The sequence below is a fragment of the Lipotes vexillifer genome, unplaced genomic scaffold, assembly GCF_000442215.2.
Source record: "Lipotes vexillifer unplaced genomic scaffold, Lipotes_vexillifer_v1.1 scaffold740, whole genome shotgun sequence".
Classification (NCBI taxonomy): Eukaryota; Metazoa; Chordata; class Mammalia; order Artiodactyla; family Lipotidae; genus Lipotes; species Lipotes vexillifer.
The window spans coordinates 2,507,325-2,525,368 of record NW_006778610.1 but is presented as its reverse complement, the minus strand read 5'-3'; the positions used below and the strand labels follow the sequence as shown (position 1 = coordinate 2,525,368).

General features: G+C 39.2%; 1 protein-coding gene across 1 annotated transcript in view; it reads left to right on the top strand.

Annotated features, from left to right (window-relative positions):
- Positions 1-18,044, top strand: part of RASGRF2 (Ras protein specific guanine nucleotide releasing factor 2) — a 230,889-nt gene that overhangs the window by 64,049 nt on the left and 148,796 nt on the right. Inside the window, exons 3-4 of the mRNA XM_007451722.1 lie at positions 15,431-15,578; positions 17,840-17,929. Coding sequence (XP_007451784.1) covers positions 15,431-15,578; positions 17,840-17,929 — 238 coding nt within the window. The remainder of the gene's footprint in view (positions 1-15,430; positions 15,579-17,839; positions 17,930-18,044) is intronic.

The window sequence follows — 18,044 nt, the reverse complement described above, 5'->3', positions numbered from 1 at the left end:
GAATGCCGATTCCAAAGTATTCTCAGTAACATTGAGCATAATCCTGGAGCTGGTGGGAATGTTTCTTCAGTTACCCGTTGTATGACCTTCCAGCTTGGGTTTTAACTATAGTTCTCTCTCTCTGATATTCTGGATATATATGGTAATTATAATTATCTAGCATATTAGACATGTATCTCTCATTAGCAAATATGTCTTCAATCAAAATAACTAGGATAAGGTTCTGGCCCAAGTAACAATTCCTTGCTAAGCTGATACAGTTTTTTCCCTTCTATAAAAATAATTAAGGGCTATGATTTTATACTGTGCCTCTTCTCTGGACCTTTCAGGATTCTACTGGAATATTTCCTTCTCTCCTCTGTGTAGTAGTGGTGGTTTGGTTTTGGTTATAAATATTATACAAGAATATTTTACTCCCATATATGTGCCATCTGTTGATACTCAACAGATTAGTTTGGCTTCCATCATGTTGATTTATATGGCTTAATTTTATTATTCCCCTTTGCAGTGAGAAACCATTTTTTCTTGAGGGAAGTTAAACTGAATAACAAAAATAAATAAATAAAGAAAATAAATAAAGAAAACGAAACAGAAGTAATGAATAGATTAGGCAAACACTCTTAAACTTGATAAATGTTTACCTTATGTCTTTTAAATTAAAAAAAGAAACTTAAACTTGAGCATTGTCTAGTAACTGGAAAACTTAATCAGACAATACATATATTGGAAATATAGTAGAATAGAAATAGCAATGCATTGAAAATTCTTACACTGAAGGGAAGCCATGCATGCGTTTTCAGTTGATTTGACACAGTCTGGAGTAGACTTTTATTTACTAGTGGGATACATAAAGAAAGCTTTAACAACCCAATCAAAAACTGGGCAGAAGACCTAAATAGACATTCCTCCAAAGAAAACATACAGATGGCCAAGAGGCATGTGAAAAGATGTTCAACATCACTAGACATTAGAGAAATGCAAATCAAAACTACAATGAGATATCACCTCACACCAGTTAAAATGGCTATCATCAAAAAATCCACAAACAGCAAATGCTGGAAAGGGTGTGGAGAGAAGGGAACCCTCCTACTCTGTTGGTGGGAATGTAAACTGTCACAGCCACTACAGAGAACAGTATGGAGGTTCCTTAAAAAACTAAAAGTAGAGTTACCATATGATCCAGCAATCCCACTCCTGGGCATATATCTGAAGAAAAACACGGTCCAAAAGGATACATGCACCCCAATGTTCATTGCAGCACTGTTTACAATAGCCAAGACATGGAAGCAACCTAAATGTCCATCGACAGAGGAATGGATAAAGAAGATGTGGTACATATATACAATGGAATATCACTCAGCCATTAAAAAGAATGAAATAGGGCTTCCCTGGAGGCGCAGTGGTTAAGAATCCGCCTGCCAATGCAGGGGATACAGGTTCAAGCGCTGGTCTGGGAAGATCCCACATGCTGCGGGGGAACCAGCCCATGTGCCACAACTACTGAGCCTGCGCTCTAGAGCCCGCCAGCCACAACTACTGAGCCCGTGTGCCACAAGTACTGAAGTCCGTGTGCCTAGAGCCTGTGCTCCACAAGAGAAGCCAGCACAATGAGAAGCCCGTGCACCGGAACGAAGAGCAGCCCTCGCTCAACCACAACTAGAGAAAGCTCACGCGCAGCGGTGAAGACCTAACACAGCCAAACATTTAAAAAAATTCTTTAATTTAAAAATTTTTTTAAGTTAAAAAAAAAAGAATGAAATAATGCCATTTTCAGCAACTTGGTTGGACCTAGAGATTGTCGTACCGAGTGAAGTCAGACACAGTGAAATATCGTATATTGCTTATATGGGGAATCTAAAAAGAAATGATTCAAATGAACTTATTTACAAAACAGAAACAGACTCACAGACTTAGAGAACTTAATTCCCCAGGGGGGAAGGGTGGAGGGAAGGGATAGTTAGGGATTTGGGGACTGACATGTACACACTGCTATATTTAAAATGCATAACCAACAAGGACCTACTGTATAACACAGGGAACTCTGCTCAATATTATGTAACAACCTAAATGGGAAAAGAATTTGAAAAAAAAATAGGTACATGTATATGTATAACTGAATCACTTTGCTGTACACCTGAAATTATCAGAACATTGTTAATCAACTATACTCCAGTATAAAATAAAAAGCTAAAAAAAAGGAGAAAGCTTTATGATTTTAAGGTGGGAGGATATCCCAGTAAGAGCAGTAAGCTATGGAGACCAATTGAAATACTTTGAATGACTTGAAAATTTTGAGACATGAAAAGTATTTTGTGAAGAAGAATAAACCATGCAAAATAAATCACATTAGATGAGTTTTTTTTTTTCATTTGACAGTGACTTCATTTGAATGACTATTTTGTGGCAGGCCCCATGCTAGATGCTGGACTAATCTCTAATATTTTTTCCTGGATTATTGTGGAACTTCCCACTGGTCTCCCTTTCTCCCCTTGTACTCCACCCCTCACCTCTGTCCTTTCCTACCACAGCAGCCAGTGTGATCCTGTTAAAAGTCGAATTTGCCACATCTCTGATTAGAGCTCAGCATCTCACGCAGGGTAAAAACCTGAGACTCTATATTGGTCTACATGCATTAGAATCCTGTTCCCTCTTCTGCCTCTCACGTACTCCCCCCAGTAAACCGGCCACTTTGCCATTCTCCACACAGGCCAGACCCACTCCCACCACAGGGCTTTTGCACTTGCTCTTTCCTTTACTTGGAAGTCTCTTCCCCGAGCTGGCCACAAGGCTTACTCCTCAGGTCGTTACTCCAGTGCTGGCTTCTCAGTGGGACCCTGGTTGAAGGTCTCTTGGTTAAAGAGACCCTATCTTACACCCTGGTTAAAATTGTAACCCCATCTCCCCCACTTTCTTTCCTACTCCTCCATTTTTTCCTTTAAGGTAACCATCACCAGGTAACATACTATATATTTTTCTTATTTATTTTATTGTCTTTTGCTCCGCAGTACAGTATATACTCCAGCAGGGCACAGATTTTTTTCCCTACTTTGTTTATTCCTGTATCCAGTGCTTTGAGCAGTTTCTGGTTACATAACAGTCAATAAATATTGAATGAAAGAATGAATTTCGAGTCACAGAAACTTATAAAGAAGGAAATTAACATCACATAATCCCACCTCACAGAGTGAATAACTGCCATTAGGACTTGTGCGTGTGTGTGTGGGGTTCCACTTAGTATTATAGAGATGTTGGAAAAATACAGAAAAGCACTAAAGAAGTGATTAAAAATGACCATAATTGCCCCAACCAGAGCAAACTCCTTTTTGTGTTTGGAGTATCTATCTTTCCCTCTTTCTCTCCCCTACTTCCCAACCCCTTGTAGCTGTGATATACATAATTTTCTCTCTCTGCAAGTGAACATGTATGCATGTGCATGCACAAATCATATTTATTTTAATCTGGGGTTTTTGTTATTGTTGTTGTTCATTTATTAGTAAGTCTTGGGTATGTTCCATTTTGTTCACTATTCTTTAAAATATGATTTTAAATGGCTTGTCTCATTCCATTGTGTAGATGTACTATTGCTTTTTTAATCACTTCCACATTATATACACATATATTTAGATTGTTTCCATTTTTGTATATTTATTTTAATGAATGAACATCTTGTTTCTTTGTACATTTTTTTCAAGTCTTCATTTTTGTTGGGTTAGATTATTAGAAGTGAAATGACTGTGACCAAGGATATGTATGACCTTTTTAACCTGTCCTGATACATATTGTGACATTGTCTTCTGGAATGGCTCACTCCAGTAGAGAGTACCCATTTTACCGTATCTTTACTGGCACCGAGTAGCACTGTTTTCTAAAACTCTTGATAAATTTGATAAACAATTTTTACTACTTTGATTAAGTAGGATCTTTTTCCTGTATTTATTAGTCATTCATATATTATATTCTATAAAGTCCTTTTGTCTATTTCTTGACTCAGTAATTTTAAGAAGTATTATTGGCACCCTGCTATAAAGATGAAGAATTTAACTCTCTTTCAATATCTCTTCTCTCTCCTCCCTCTGTCCCCTCTGTTTTTGTTACTTACTTACTTTTGGCTCTTACAATGGTTGACTTTTTATCTTAAAATAATATCATTAAACCTCTATTAATTTACCAACTTTGGGCAGTATGTGTTGACTCTCTGCTATGAGGTACATAAATTAAGACATTTAATGTGTTTTTATTGTTCTTTTTTCTAACCCTGAGGTTTTATTACTTTCACTATTATTTATTCTCTATTTATAAACTTTTAAACATTTACCTTCTTTTCTCTAAATTTAATTAAGCCTCTGTTGATTCTGAAAATTAAAAAACAGTGAGGGGTATTTACATCATGGTTTTACAAATATTATGTACCAACTATCATGGCTGATGTTTGATTCCACAGATAATGAAATAATCATATGCAATTGTATATTTGCTCCTTGAAGGAGAATCTTGCATGCATTTACTTCTGATTTCTTTCTAGTGTCCTTTACTTCATCAAAGGTTTGTATTCTTGCATTCCATGTCATATTTTGTCTTTGTTTTCTGTTTTGTTTGGTTGGAAAACCTCCTCATAATTTTTCTCCTGTAGTAAACGTGGTCGTTACTAAACTCTTTCTATCTTGAACTGGCACTTGATTGATTGACTGGTTGCCTGGCTGTAGGAATTTAGGTTCAAAATAATTTTCCTTCAATTCTCTATTGTGATCTAGCATCCGAGGTTACTGATGAGAAGTGTATCATCTTGATACTCGCTGCTTTCTTTAGCTAACCTGTGGTTTCTCTTTGGAAGCTTTTATACATTTTCTCTATCCTTAGAGATCTGATATTTTAATAGGGTGTGTCAGGGTGTTAAATTTTTTTCATTTATTCCCTCTGGCATTTGGATTAACCTTTCTTTTTTTTTTTTTTAACATCTTTATTGAAGTATAATTGCTTTACAATGGTGTGTTAGTTTCTGCTTTATAACAAAGTGAATCAGTTATACATATACATATATCCCCATATCTCTTCCCTCTTGTGTCTCCCTCCCTCCCACCCTCCCTATCCCACCCCTCTAGGTGGTTACAAAGCACTGAGCTGATCTAGGATTAGCCTTTCTATTTAAACTGTACCATATACAGTTTGAGGAAGTCTTCTTTGATTTCTTGATTATTTCTTCCTCATCACAGTCTCTGTTTTTGTTTTTGTTTTTTTCTTTCTGGAACTTCCATAAGATAGTTTTTAGACCTCTTGGATCTGGACTCCATGCTGCTCAGTTGTCGTTCTTATTTCTTATCTCTTTGTTTTTTTGTTCAGTGTTCTTTTTCTCTGCAACCACCCAGCTTAGTTTTCAGCCATTGGTTAACACATTCATTGACCTGTAAAATTTTAATAATTGTTTTTGTTTCCAAGAACTCTTCCTGTTATCTGATTACTTTTCCATGGCAGCCCCTTTTTGCCTTGTGGCTCTACTATCCTTCTGTATCTCTCTGAAGATAATAAACCTCTGTTACCTGAATTAGCCTTGTTTCTCTAGTATCTTTTCTCTTTGTTCATCTGAGGCTATATTTATTAACTCTTGCTGCTTGACAATTTACTCCACAATTCCTAAAACAATAAACAATTTATGTCCCCCACAGTGTCTGTGGGGTTGGGAATCCAGGCATGAGTTACTTGGGTGCCTCTGCCCTAAGGTCGCAAGCCAACAGTCAAGGTGTCGTCCAGGTCTGCAGTCTCATCTGAAGGCTCAGAAGGGAAAGGATCCGCTTCCAAGTTCTCTCACGTGATTGTTGGCTAGATTCACTTCCTTACCAGTTGTTGCACTGAAACCTCAGTTTCTCATCACCTGTTAGCCGGGGGCCTCTCTCAGTTTCCATCTATGTGGGCCTCTCGGTGCAGCAGCTCACAACATGGCACTGGCTTCCAGTACAAACGTGCAAGACAGCAAGAGAAGGCCAGTAAGATGGAATCCAGAGTCTCCTCGTAAACTGATCTTGAAGTGCCATCCCATCACTTTTGCCATATTCTGTTCCTTAGAAGTAAGTCATTTAGGTCCAGCTCACACTCAAGAGGAAGGGTTTCCATAAGAACATGAATACCAGAAGGCAGGGACCACTAGGGGTCATCTTACATGCTGCCTACTACTTTCTCTTTGCTATTGGTTTTCTCGAGTGTCTAGTGATCCTTGTTTATAAATGAAGGATCTTGAGGGTTATTACAGGTAGCTGGCCCGGGTTTACATTGTGACTGTGAATGTAGGGTCTCTGGCACTTGTGTAGGCTTCCTTTTCAGGTATGTGGGCAGACAGCAGGAAGGTTGGCTGGGACTCCCCTTTGTATGATTCTATTCCCTGTAGTGTGCATGGGTGGACCCTGTGACTTGCTGTCAGCTACTAGAATATAGCAAACAGGATGGGATAGTCACTCCCTTGATTAGGTTACATTCTATGGCAAAGGAAAAGGGGTTTTGCAGATGTAATTATGGTCCTGAATCAGTTGACTTTTTTAGTTAATTAAAAAGGAGATTTTCCTGGGTGGGCCTGACTTAATCAAATGTAAGAGGGATGGAGGCCCTCCCTGAGGTCAGAGATGCTCTCCTGCTCGCCTTGAAGAAGCAAACTGCATGAGTTCTATAGCTGCAAGAAAATAACTTTTTCCAACAGCCTGAATGAACATGAGTTTGGGTTCTTTCCCATTCAGGCCTCCAGAACAGAAGGCATCTGGGCTGACACCTTGATTGCAGCCTTATGAGACTCTGAGCTGAGGATTCAGCTAAACTGACCCATGGAAACTGTGAGATAATACATATGTGTTGTTTAAACCACTAAGTTTGTGGTGATTTGTTACACAATAGAAAATTCATACAGTGTATTTCACTTCTAGTCCTTTTCAGTGCCTTTCCTTTTTTGGTTCTCTCTTCTGTCTACAGTGGATGTGTGGTGTAAAGCCAAGCTGTGTTCTCTCTGAGTCTAGCCTCCCCATGAGGAGCCTTCTTCAGGAAGGTGGCCCCCTTTCTACAGAGAGCAGGTCTTGGGCTGTGACTTGAGGGCAGGTCATTCCTGCCAGTTGTGCTTTTTATTTCTTTATCTTGGAGAATGGGAAGAGGAGGAACCTAACTTCCAGATGTTCTGAAGTCACTTTTTAATGAAGGACCCTGATGATCGTTCCCTTGCCCCCTCCCGTCCTTTGTATTTGTTGATTCTGGCTTGGAGCATCTCTGGCCATTCTTGGTGGGAACCATGCTTTTGCAAGGGGTCTGCATGTGTGGTTTCCTTGCTCTACTTTTCCCACCACTCTGATTCTACTTGGTTTTTCTCTTTATGGAATTTCATAAAACTTCTGGTCTGTTGACAGCATATTTTCCTGTTTTATAATGCTGTTATGGTTTCATTCTTTAAACAGAAAACAATTTTCCTAGCATTTCAGTGGGATCTTGGAAGTGAAGGGAGGCAGATATTGGTGATGAGTCTGCATGAATTCAGCTGCACATCCTGGTCTGGACTTTTTCTTTTAATAGGAGAAAATAAAATACTCATTTGCTACCTGACACTGATCTAACGTATTTGTAAGAAATTCGGCATGTTTCTAATAAAATTGATGAGAAAGGGCAGAATTTTCATTATATTAACTAATTTTCTCATGCTCTGTTATTACCTTCTCCTTTTAAAGTACCCCAAAGCATATTTCTGTGAACACTGTTCTCTTTTTTTCTTCTTTTCCCCCTCTTCCCACTTACACTTACACAGCCTTTCTTTCTACTCTCTTAGGGTAATTTCTTAGAACAAGTGACTTAAAAATATTGCTGACACTATGTATTTTTTTTCTAACACTAATGGCACACGTGATGTAAGTGCTGAGAATGTGAGATAATTGAACTAAAATTGTGATTTTAGAACTGTCTTAAAGACTCTTTTAGTTCCAAGTAACACAAAGATATTTCAAACTAGTTTAGGTTAAAAAGAGAAATTATTATGTGGAAACTGCAATAGTATCTCACCAAACCCAAGGGGAAAATTTTTTTTTTTTTTTTAAAACATCTTTATTGGGGTATAATTGCTTTACAATGGTGTGTTAGTTTCTGCTTTATAACAGAGTGAGTCAGTTATACATATATATATGTTCCCATATCTCTTCCCTCTTTGTCTCCCTCCCTCCCACCCTCCCTATCCCACCCCTCCAGACAGCCACAAAGAACCGAGCCGGTTTCCCTGTGCCATGCGGCTGCTTCCCACTGGCTATCTACCTTACGTTTGTTAGTATATATATGTCCATGTCTCTCTCTCGCCCTAACACACCTCACCCTTCCCCCTCCCCATATCCTCAAGTCTGTTCTCCAGTAGGTCTCTGTCTTTATTCCTGTTTTACCCCTAGGTTCTTCATAACATTTTTTTTTCTTAAATTCCATATATATGTGTTAGCATACGGTATTTGTCCTTCTCTTTCTGACTTACTTCACTCCGTATGACAGACTCTAGATCTATCCACCTCATTACAAATAGCTCAATTTCGTTTCTTTTTATGGCTGAGTAATATTCCATTGTATATATGTGCCACATCTTCTTTATCCATTCATCCGACGGCGGGCACTTAGGTTGTTTCCATCTCCGGGCTATTGTAAATAGAGCTGCAATGAACATTTTGGTACATGACTCTTTCTGAATTCTGGTTTCCTCAGGGTATATACCTAGTAGTGGGATTGCTGGGTCATATGGTAGTTCTATTTGTAGTTTTTTAAGGAACCTCCATACTGTTCTCCATAGTGGCTGAACCAATTCACATTCCCACCAGCAGTGCAAGAGTGTTCCCTTTTCTCCACACCCTCTCCAGCATTTATTGTTTCTAGATTTTTTGATGATGGCCATTCTGACTGGTGTGAGATGATATCTCATTGTAGTTTTGATTTGCATTTCTCTAATGATTAATGATGTTGAGCATTCTTTCATGTGTTTGTTGGCAGTCTGTATATCTTCTTTGGAGAAATGTCTATTTAGGTCTTCTGCCCATTTTTGGATTGGGTTGTTTATTTTTTTGTTATTGAGCTGCATGAGCTGCCTGTAAATTTTAGAGATTAATCCTTTGTCAGTTGATTCATTTGCAAATATTTTCTCCCATTCTGAGGGCTGTCTTTTGGTCTTGTTTATGGTTTCCTTTGCTGTGCAAAAGCTTTGAAGTTTCATTAGGTCCCATTTGTTTATTTTTGTTTTTATCTCCATTACTCTAGGAGATGGGTCAAGAAGGATCTTGCTGTGATTTATGTCATAGAGTGTTCTGCCTATGTTTTCCTCTAAGAGTTTGATAGTTTCTGGCCTTACATTTAGGTCTTTAATCCATTTTGAGCTTATTTTTGTGTATGGTGTTAGGGAGTGATCTAATCTCATACTTTTACATGTACCTATCCAATTTTCCCAGCACCACTTATTGAAGAGGCTGTCCTTTCTCCACTGTATATTCCTGCCACCTTTATCAAAGATAAGGTGACCATATGTGCATGGGTTTATCTCTGGGCTTTCTATCCTATTCCATTGATCTATCTTTCTGTTTTTGTGCCAGTACCATACTGTCTTGATTACTGTAGCTTTGTAGTATAGTCTGAAGTCAGGCAGCCTGATTCCTCCAGCTCCATTTTTTGTTCTCAAGATTGCTTTGGCTATTCGGGGTCTTTTGTGTTTCCATACAAATTGTGAAATTTTTTGTTCTAGTTCTGTGAAAAATGCCAGTGGTAGTTTGATAGGGATTGCATTGAATCTATAGATTGCTTTGGGAAGTAGAGTCATTTTCACAATGTTGATTCTTCCAATCCAAGAACATGGTATATCTCTCCATCTGTTTGTATCATCTTTAATTTCTTTCATCAGTGTCTTATAATTTTCTGCATACAGGTCTTTTGTCTCCTTAGGTAGGTTTATTCCTAGATATTTTATTCTTTTTGTTGCAATGGTAAATGGGAGTGTTTTCTTGATTTCACTTTCAGATTTTTCATCATTAGTATATAGGAATGCCAGAGATTTCTGTGCATTAATTTTGTATCCTGCTACTTTACCAAATTCATTGATTAGCTCTAGTAGTTTTCTGGTAGCATCTTTAGGATTCTCTATGTATAGTATCATGTCATCTGCAAACAGTGACAGCTTTACTTCTTCTTTTCCGATTTGGATTCCTTTTATTTCCTTTTCTTCTCTGATTGCTGTGGCTAAAACTTCCAAAACTATGTTGAATAAGAGTGGTGAGAGTGGGCAACCTTGTCTTGTTCCTGACCTTAGTGGAAATGCTTTCAGTTTTTCGCCATTGAGGATGATGTTGGCTGTGGGCTTGTCATATACGGCCTTTATTATATTGAGGAAAGTTCCCTCTACACCTACTTTCTGCAGGGTTTTTATCATAAATGGGTGTTGAATTTTGTCAAAAGCTTTCTCTGCATCTATTGAGATGATCATATGGTTTTTCTCCTTCAATTTGTTAATATGGTTAATCACATTGATAGATTTGCGTATATTGAAGAATCCTTGCATTCCTGGAATAAACCCCACTTGATCATGGTGTATGATCCTTTTAATGTGCTGTTGGATTCTGTTTGCTAGTATTTTGTTGAGGATTTTTGCATCTATGTTCATCAGTGATATTGGCCTGTAGTTTTCTTTCTTTGTGACATCCTTGTCTGGTTTTGGTATCAAGGTGATGGTGGCCTCGTAGAATGAGTTTGGGAGTGTTCCTCCCTCTGCTATATTTTGGAAGAGTTTGAGAAGAATAGGTGTTAGCTCTTCTCTAAATGTTTGATAGAATTCGCCTGTGAAGCCATCTGGTCCTGGGCTTTTGTTTGTTGGAAGATTTTTAATCACAGTTTCAATTTCAGTGTTTGTGATTGGTCTGTTCATATTTTCTATTTCTTCCTGATTCAGTCTTGGCAGTTTGTGCATTTCTAAGAATTTGTCCATTTCTTCCAGATTGTCCATTTTATTGGCATAGAGTTGCTTGTAGTAATCCCTCATGATTTTTTGTATTTCTGCAGTGTCAGTTGTTACTTCTCCTTTTTCATTTCTGATTCTATTGATTTGAGTCTTCTCCCTTATTTTCTTGATGAGTCTGGCTAATGGTTTATCAATTTTGTTAATCTTCTCAAAGAACCAGCTTTTAGTTTTATTGATCTTTGCTATTGTTTCCTTCATTTCTTTTTCATTTATTTCTGATCTGATTTTTATGATTTCTTTCCTTCTGCTAACTCTGGGGTTTTTTTGTTCTTCTTTCTCTAATTGCTTGAGGTGCAAGGTTAGGTTGTTTATTCGAGATGTTTCCTGCTTCTTAAGGTGGGCTTGTATTGCTATAAACTTCCCTCTTAGAACTGCTTTTGCTGCATCCCATAGGTTTTGGGTCGTTGTATCTCCATTGTCATTTGTTTCTAGGTATTTTTTAATTTCCTCTTTGATTTCTTCAGTGATCACTTCGTTACTAAGTAGTGTATTGTTTAGCCTCCATGTGTTTGTATTTTTTACTGCTCTTTTCCTATAATTGATATCTAATCTCATGGCGTTGTGGTCGGAAAAGATACTTGATATAATTTCAATTTTCTTAAATTTACCAAGGCTTGATTTGTGACCCAAGATATGATCTATCCTGGAGAATGTTCCATGAGCACTTGAGAAAAATGTGTATTCTGTTGTTTTTGGATGGAGTGTCCTATAAATATCAATTAAGTCCATCCTGTTTAATGTATCATTTAAAGCTTGTGTTTCCTTATTTATTTTCATTTTGGATGATCTGTCCATTGGTGAAAGTGGGGTGTTGAAGTCCCCTACTATGAATGTGTTACTGTCGATTTCCCCTTTTATGGCTGCTAGTTTTTGCCTTATGTATTGAGGTGCTCCTATGTTGGGTGCATAAATATTTACAATTGTTATATCTTCTTCTTGGATCGATCCCTTAATCATTATGTAGTGTCCTTCTTTGTCTCTTCTGATAGTCCTTATTTTAAAGTCTATTTTGTCTGATATGAGAATTGCTACTCCAGCTTTCTTTTGGTTTCCATTTGCATGGAATATCTTTTTCCATCCCCTTACTTTCAGTCTGTATGTGTCTCTAGGTCTGAAGTGGGTCTCTTGTAGACAGCATATATATGGGTCTTGTTTTTGTATCCATTCAGCCAATCTGTGTCTTTTGGTGGGAGCATTTAGTCCATTTACATTTAAGGTAATTATCGATATGTATGTTCCTATTCCCATTTTCTAAATTGTTTTGGGTTCGTTATTATAGGACTTTTCCTTCTCTTGTGTTTTTGTCTAGAGAAGTTCCTTTAGCATTTGTTGTAAAGCTGGTTTGGTGGTGCTGAACTCTCTCAGCTTTTGCTTGTCTGTAAAGGTTTTAATTTCTCCATCAAATCTGAATGAGATCCTTGCTGGGTAGAGTAATCTTGGTTGCAGGTTTTTCTCCTTCATCACTTTCAGTATGTCCTGCCACTCCCTTCTGGCTTGTAGAGTTTCTGCTGAGAGATCAGCTGTTAACCTTATGGGGATTCCCTTGTGTGTTATTTGTTGTTTTTCCCTTGCTGCTTTTAATATGCTTTCTTTGTATTTAGTTTTTGACAGTTTGATTAATATGTGTCTTGGCGTATTTCTCCTTGAATTTATCCTGTATGGGACTCTCTGTGCTTCCTGGACTTGATTAACGATTTCCTTTCCCATATTAGGGAAGTTTTCAACTATAATCTCTTCAAATATTTTCTCAGTCCCTTTCTTTTTCTCTTCTTCTTCTGGAACCCCTATAATTCGAATGTTGGTGCGTTTAATGTTGTCCCAGAGGTCTCTGAGACTGTCCTCAGTTCTTTTCATTCTTTTTTCTTTATTCTGCTCTGCAGTAGTTATTTCCACTATTTTATCTTCCAGGTCACTTATCCGTTCTTCTGCCTCATTTATTCTGCTATTGATCCCATCTAGAGTATTTTTCATTTCATTTATTGTGTTGTTCATCATTGTCTGTTTCATCTTTATTTCTTCTAGGTCCTTGTTAACTGCTTCTTGCATTTTGTCCATTCTATTTCCAAGATTTTGGATCATCTTTACTATCATTATTCTGAACTCTTTTTCAGGTAGACTGCCTATTTCCTCTTCATTTGTTAGGTCTGGTGGGTTTTTATCCTGCTCCTTCATCTGCTGTGTGTTTTTCTGTCTTCTCATTTTGCTTATCTTACTGTGATTGGGTTCACCTTTTTGCAGGCTGCAAGTTCGTAGCTCCCGTTGTTTTTGATGTCTGTCTCCAGTGGCTAAGGTTGGTTCAGTGCGTTGTGTAGGCTTCCTGGTGGAGGGGACTAGTGGCTGTGTTGTGGTGTATGAGGCTAGATCTTGTCTCTCTAGTGGGCAGGTCCACGTCTGGTGGTGTGTTTTGGGGTGTCTGTGGACTTATTATGATTTTAGGCAGCCTCTCTGCTAGTGGGTGGTTCCTGGTGGAGGGGACTAGTGCCTGTGTTGTGGTGTATGAATGAGCCTAGATCTTGTCTCTCTAGTGGGCAGGTCCACGTCTGGTGGTGTGTTTTGGGGTGTCTGTGGACTTATTATGATTTTAGGCAGCCTCTCTGCTAGTGGGTGGGGTTGTGTTCCTGTTTTGCTATATGGTTGGCATAGGTTGTCCAGCACTGTAGCTTGCTGGTCGTTGAGTGAAGCTGGGTGCTGGTGTTGAGATGGAGATCTCTGGGAGATTTTCGCCGTTTGATATTATGTGGGGCTGGGAGGTCTCTTGTTGACGAGTGTTCTGAAGTTGGCTCTCCCACCTCAGAGGCAGAGTCCTGACTCCTGGCTGGAGCAGCAAGAGCCTTTCATCCACTCGGCTAAAATGCAGCTGGAGGAGGTCATGGAGAGGACATAAGGGCTGGTTGCACGGAGAGGCGGGCCCAGGCAATTCCGCGAGTCCACCATCCGGCTAGCCGAAGCGCCTTCCCCACATCCTGGTCCTCGGCACCTACCCCCAAGGGGAAAATTATATTCAGGTATCATGAGGGTCTGGAACCAGAAACTAGAAGCCAGCAGGAACCCAGAAAGTTATTACCTTTCTGTCTCTCTTGTCTCTGTTTTTCTGAACATCTGCTTATTCTTTTCTCTCTCAGCAGACTTACTTTGCTTTGGCATGGGTGTGGCCAAAATAGCTAACCAACAGTAGTAACCTCAGCTTCCAAGTTCATATCATCTCAGTTCAAGCAAATAGGTCAGAGGCACAATCCGAGATTCCAAGGAGAAAGAATCCAGTTGGTTTAGCTTGGGCCAGTTATCTTTTTTTAGACCAGTGAAGTGTGGTCATGAGGGCAGATTTTGTGTTATAAACATGGCTGCCACAGCCCAAGTTCTCAAAGAAGAGGTAAGTGGGTAGAAGATATCTCAAGTGGGCAGATATCTCAAAACATGTCTGTTGTAATATTCTTCTTTATATCCAGTGTGCTGTTTCTCGTTAGAGAGGCAGTTTAGCTTGCGGTTAAGAACATGGGCTTAGGGTCAGACATACCTCGATTTGAATCCCAGCCCTGCCACCTACTAGCTGTGTGACCTCTGTGAGGGTCAGATTCTTTCTCTGTACAGTTGGGGTGATAAAGCCTGTCTCTTGGAGTTGCTGGGAGAATGAGAATATATGTGGTACATCCTACAAAATAAATAGTTATTATTATTTATTACTATTATCATAGCATTTGGGAAAGATTATGTGAATGGAGGAACATACATTTTGCTACCGTGAATAGTGCAAGAAGATCTGGAAGCAAAAATCTAGGTGCCACAGAGATCAATACAAAACTCTAAGAGAGAACTTTGACTTTTTCACACTTGGCCAAAGAAGTATACACAAGTTAGGCTGATGATTTTAGGGCCCAATAATCTACACTTATTTTTAGAATGAAATTTTTGCCTCTGTTGGTTTTGGAAAGAGAGAAGTCAATGGTCTCATAATTCTAAAGAGAGCCAGGCTGGGCTGGTGGTCACTGGTACAGTCATCATCGTTCTTCCCAGCCAGTGCCTGTTCTGACCGTCCCTGCGTTCATTCTGCTCGGTGGCAGGTCTGTTCTGATTGGCTAGCGCCTTACCCAGTAAAAGAGTTTGAATATGTGCCATCCATTCAAAGACTTCAGTTTTTGTTAAAGGAGATCCACTATTTTCTTTATAAAACAATAGATTTTCTTTGCATCTTTCTCATTTGTATGACAAAGTTGTGGGTCGCAGCCATTGTTAAATGAACTCTTCTAGAGGTTATATAAGATGATGATGATTCAAATTCTGTATAGCTAAAGAATACCAAGTGTAAGCCAAACGTTAATGTTTACATAAAGTAGAGTTAGCTAACAAACTATGTTTATGGCTTCTTTTTAAATAAATGTAGTACGTGCTGTTCTGTATGAAACTGTAGTAGAACAGTATCTCCGTGACTAACTGTAATTTTCTCTTAAGTTATGCAGACATTTTGATTGAGAGGGAGGTGTTAATGCAGAAGTACATTCATCTAGTTCAGATCGTAGAGACAGAAAAAATTGCAGCTAACCAACTCCGACATCAACTTGAAGACCAAGATACAGAAATCGAAAGGCTTAAATCAGAGGTATTTTTCCCAGTTGATAGATTCCTTCTCACTGTTTCATGTTTCTTGTCATCTCCTCATGATTACTTAAGGCCTATCAGGGCAAAGTTTTGATCCCAAATTTAGTTCCTCTGCCACCAACACATGCATGAGAAGTGAATGTATTGTCTATGTTAGGATGAGGTGAATACGCTACAGTAAAATATCAGGATAATGTGCTATTTTAAAATTATTTGTGCTCCTGATGGCCTTCATTTGCTTGACTATTCAAGAATTGACTGTAATATTTAACTGTTTTTCAGATTGACTCATGGTAATGATAATTGTAAGTCTGTCATGGATTCAGTTAAAGTCCAAATGACAACTAAGGCAGGTCCAAACGTGAATTCAGAAAGTCTTAACTTTTTCTCAAGCTCAGGAGTCCAACCTTCTCCCCTCTAGAATTTTGAAAAACTCATTAAAGTATAAGACATAATGCTAGGGTGCATTTTTTCCCCTGAAGTTGGAATTCACTTCCAGCCCCGCTCCAAGTTTAAAAACTCCTCAGGCTCTGCACCCCCCAGGTAGTGAGACTGACTCCAATGAGAGCAGAAGGTGGTCGTGGAGTCAGCAGCCATGGTGGTGTGTCTGGGTCCTCCATTGTCTCCGTCTGTATACAGAAACCTGAGTATACCTTCCCTTGCTGTCCTGTCATTCCTTGTGGGAAGTGATCAATATCTGAAGAATTGAAGAGGAATGTAGCAAGTAAGGTTTTTCTACTCTTTTTGACCAGTGGTGCAATGGTGTCTTCTTAGATCCAAAGAAAAGAATAGGACAGAATGAAACCTACTACTACTAACTGTATCCTTGTTGACAGAAACAGTGCAGCTCCTCAGCCTTGGTAACTTCTTGTCGTTTTTCTGTCATTCAACATTTTCTTCTCCATTTCCTCACGTCTTCTTCTAAAACATACTGTGCACATCCTGGGAGGGTTTTCACCTCCTGCCGCCTGTGTACATCACCTCCAGCAGATAGCGCATGGGTATAAGCTGATTCCTGTTGGGATATGATTGCCTCTCTGATGATGATAAGTTGCAGACTGTTCACCGTATCATTAGTGCTGTTAACTTCCCGATCCAACCCTGAAATCTGTGATAGTGAAAACAGCAACAGAAAACTTAAGAAACCTGCATCTTAAAAGACTATATCAGGCACTGTAATTTAAAACAAAATTATTGTGTTCTGTCTTTGCCACAGTTAGCTGGAGCAGATGCTTGTCTGCTAAGTGAAAGAGGTTGGCATTTACTCCATGAGAGGAACTCAGCACCAAGCGATGTTCCCCAATATTTATTTGTGTGTGCTTCTCTGTCTTCACTCTGTTCTGTTTTAGTCTGAATATATATTGCAGCTAGAAACTGTCAGTAGCAGGTACATCTTGTGTGGGTGCTTGACAGGAACCATAACTTATTTCCTACTCCTTTTATTTTCCCACTTCCCTGCCAGAAAAATGGCAGAAGAGAGTATTTGGTAATGGGGCAAAATGTAAAGGCAGGGCAGAGGGGGCAATTATAACCCCAGTGTTTTAAGTGTTTGCTTGTTAGTAAATCTGAGTAGGTCCTTAAGTTTGCAAGAGCCTGCAATTGAGTGATAGTCCAGGGAATTTCATTACTAAGTGTAGTTCAGAGGCTACCTGGTTTTGAGTCCCCCTTCGTAGGTCACAGAACTGAGCTGGGTCTTTAAAGAGATCCCAAGTTGTTTCAGTTCTTTTTGCCTTTTTGTCTTTTCTTGGCTGGCTTGGACCAACCCCTGGGCTCTGAAGTTCCTTTTGCAGTAACCATTTTCCCAAGGAGATCTGTGAGTGCTATACTGTGTGTACTTGGAAGGCCACAGGCTGATTATAGGAAGCAAGAGCTTTGAGCTGAGTGTCACTGCATTTGGAGATCACAGGGCATTACAGGAAGCTGCCTTTGGTGAGATGATGGACATGTCACTGAGATGCTGAGAAGACCTTGGTCTGGTCATCACTGGCAGTCAGGGCCCAGTTTTGGACTAACATTTCTCTAAACCAGATCCCAGTTCACACTTTCCACAGTCACTTCTTGTAAGCACTTTTGTTAGTAGCATAGCAAAACAAGCTTGAGGTGAAGTTCAGGCTTCCCCTCCCTCAGCACCGAAGGAAGATAAGGTGCATAAAAAGTGAACATTTCCTGAGGATACGCTACCTTGTAGGCATAACTTCCTATGATTTATGGCTATAGTCTAGTATTTCCTAAATCATGAAATGGACCAATTTTGTGTTATAGATTATCGCTCTTAATAAAACCAAGGAACGAATGCGACCTTACCAAAGCAATCAAGAAGATGAGGATCCAGACATCAAGAAGATTAAAAAGGTAGGATGCTGGGGGTTTCCAGCTTTGAGAGAGTGTGGTGACCAGTGGTCTTTCGGTATTGATGTCTTTTCCACCCTGACTGTGAGCTGGGAACAGTCTTGGTATTTCTCTTCCG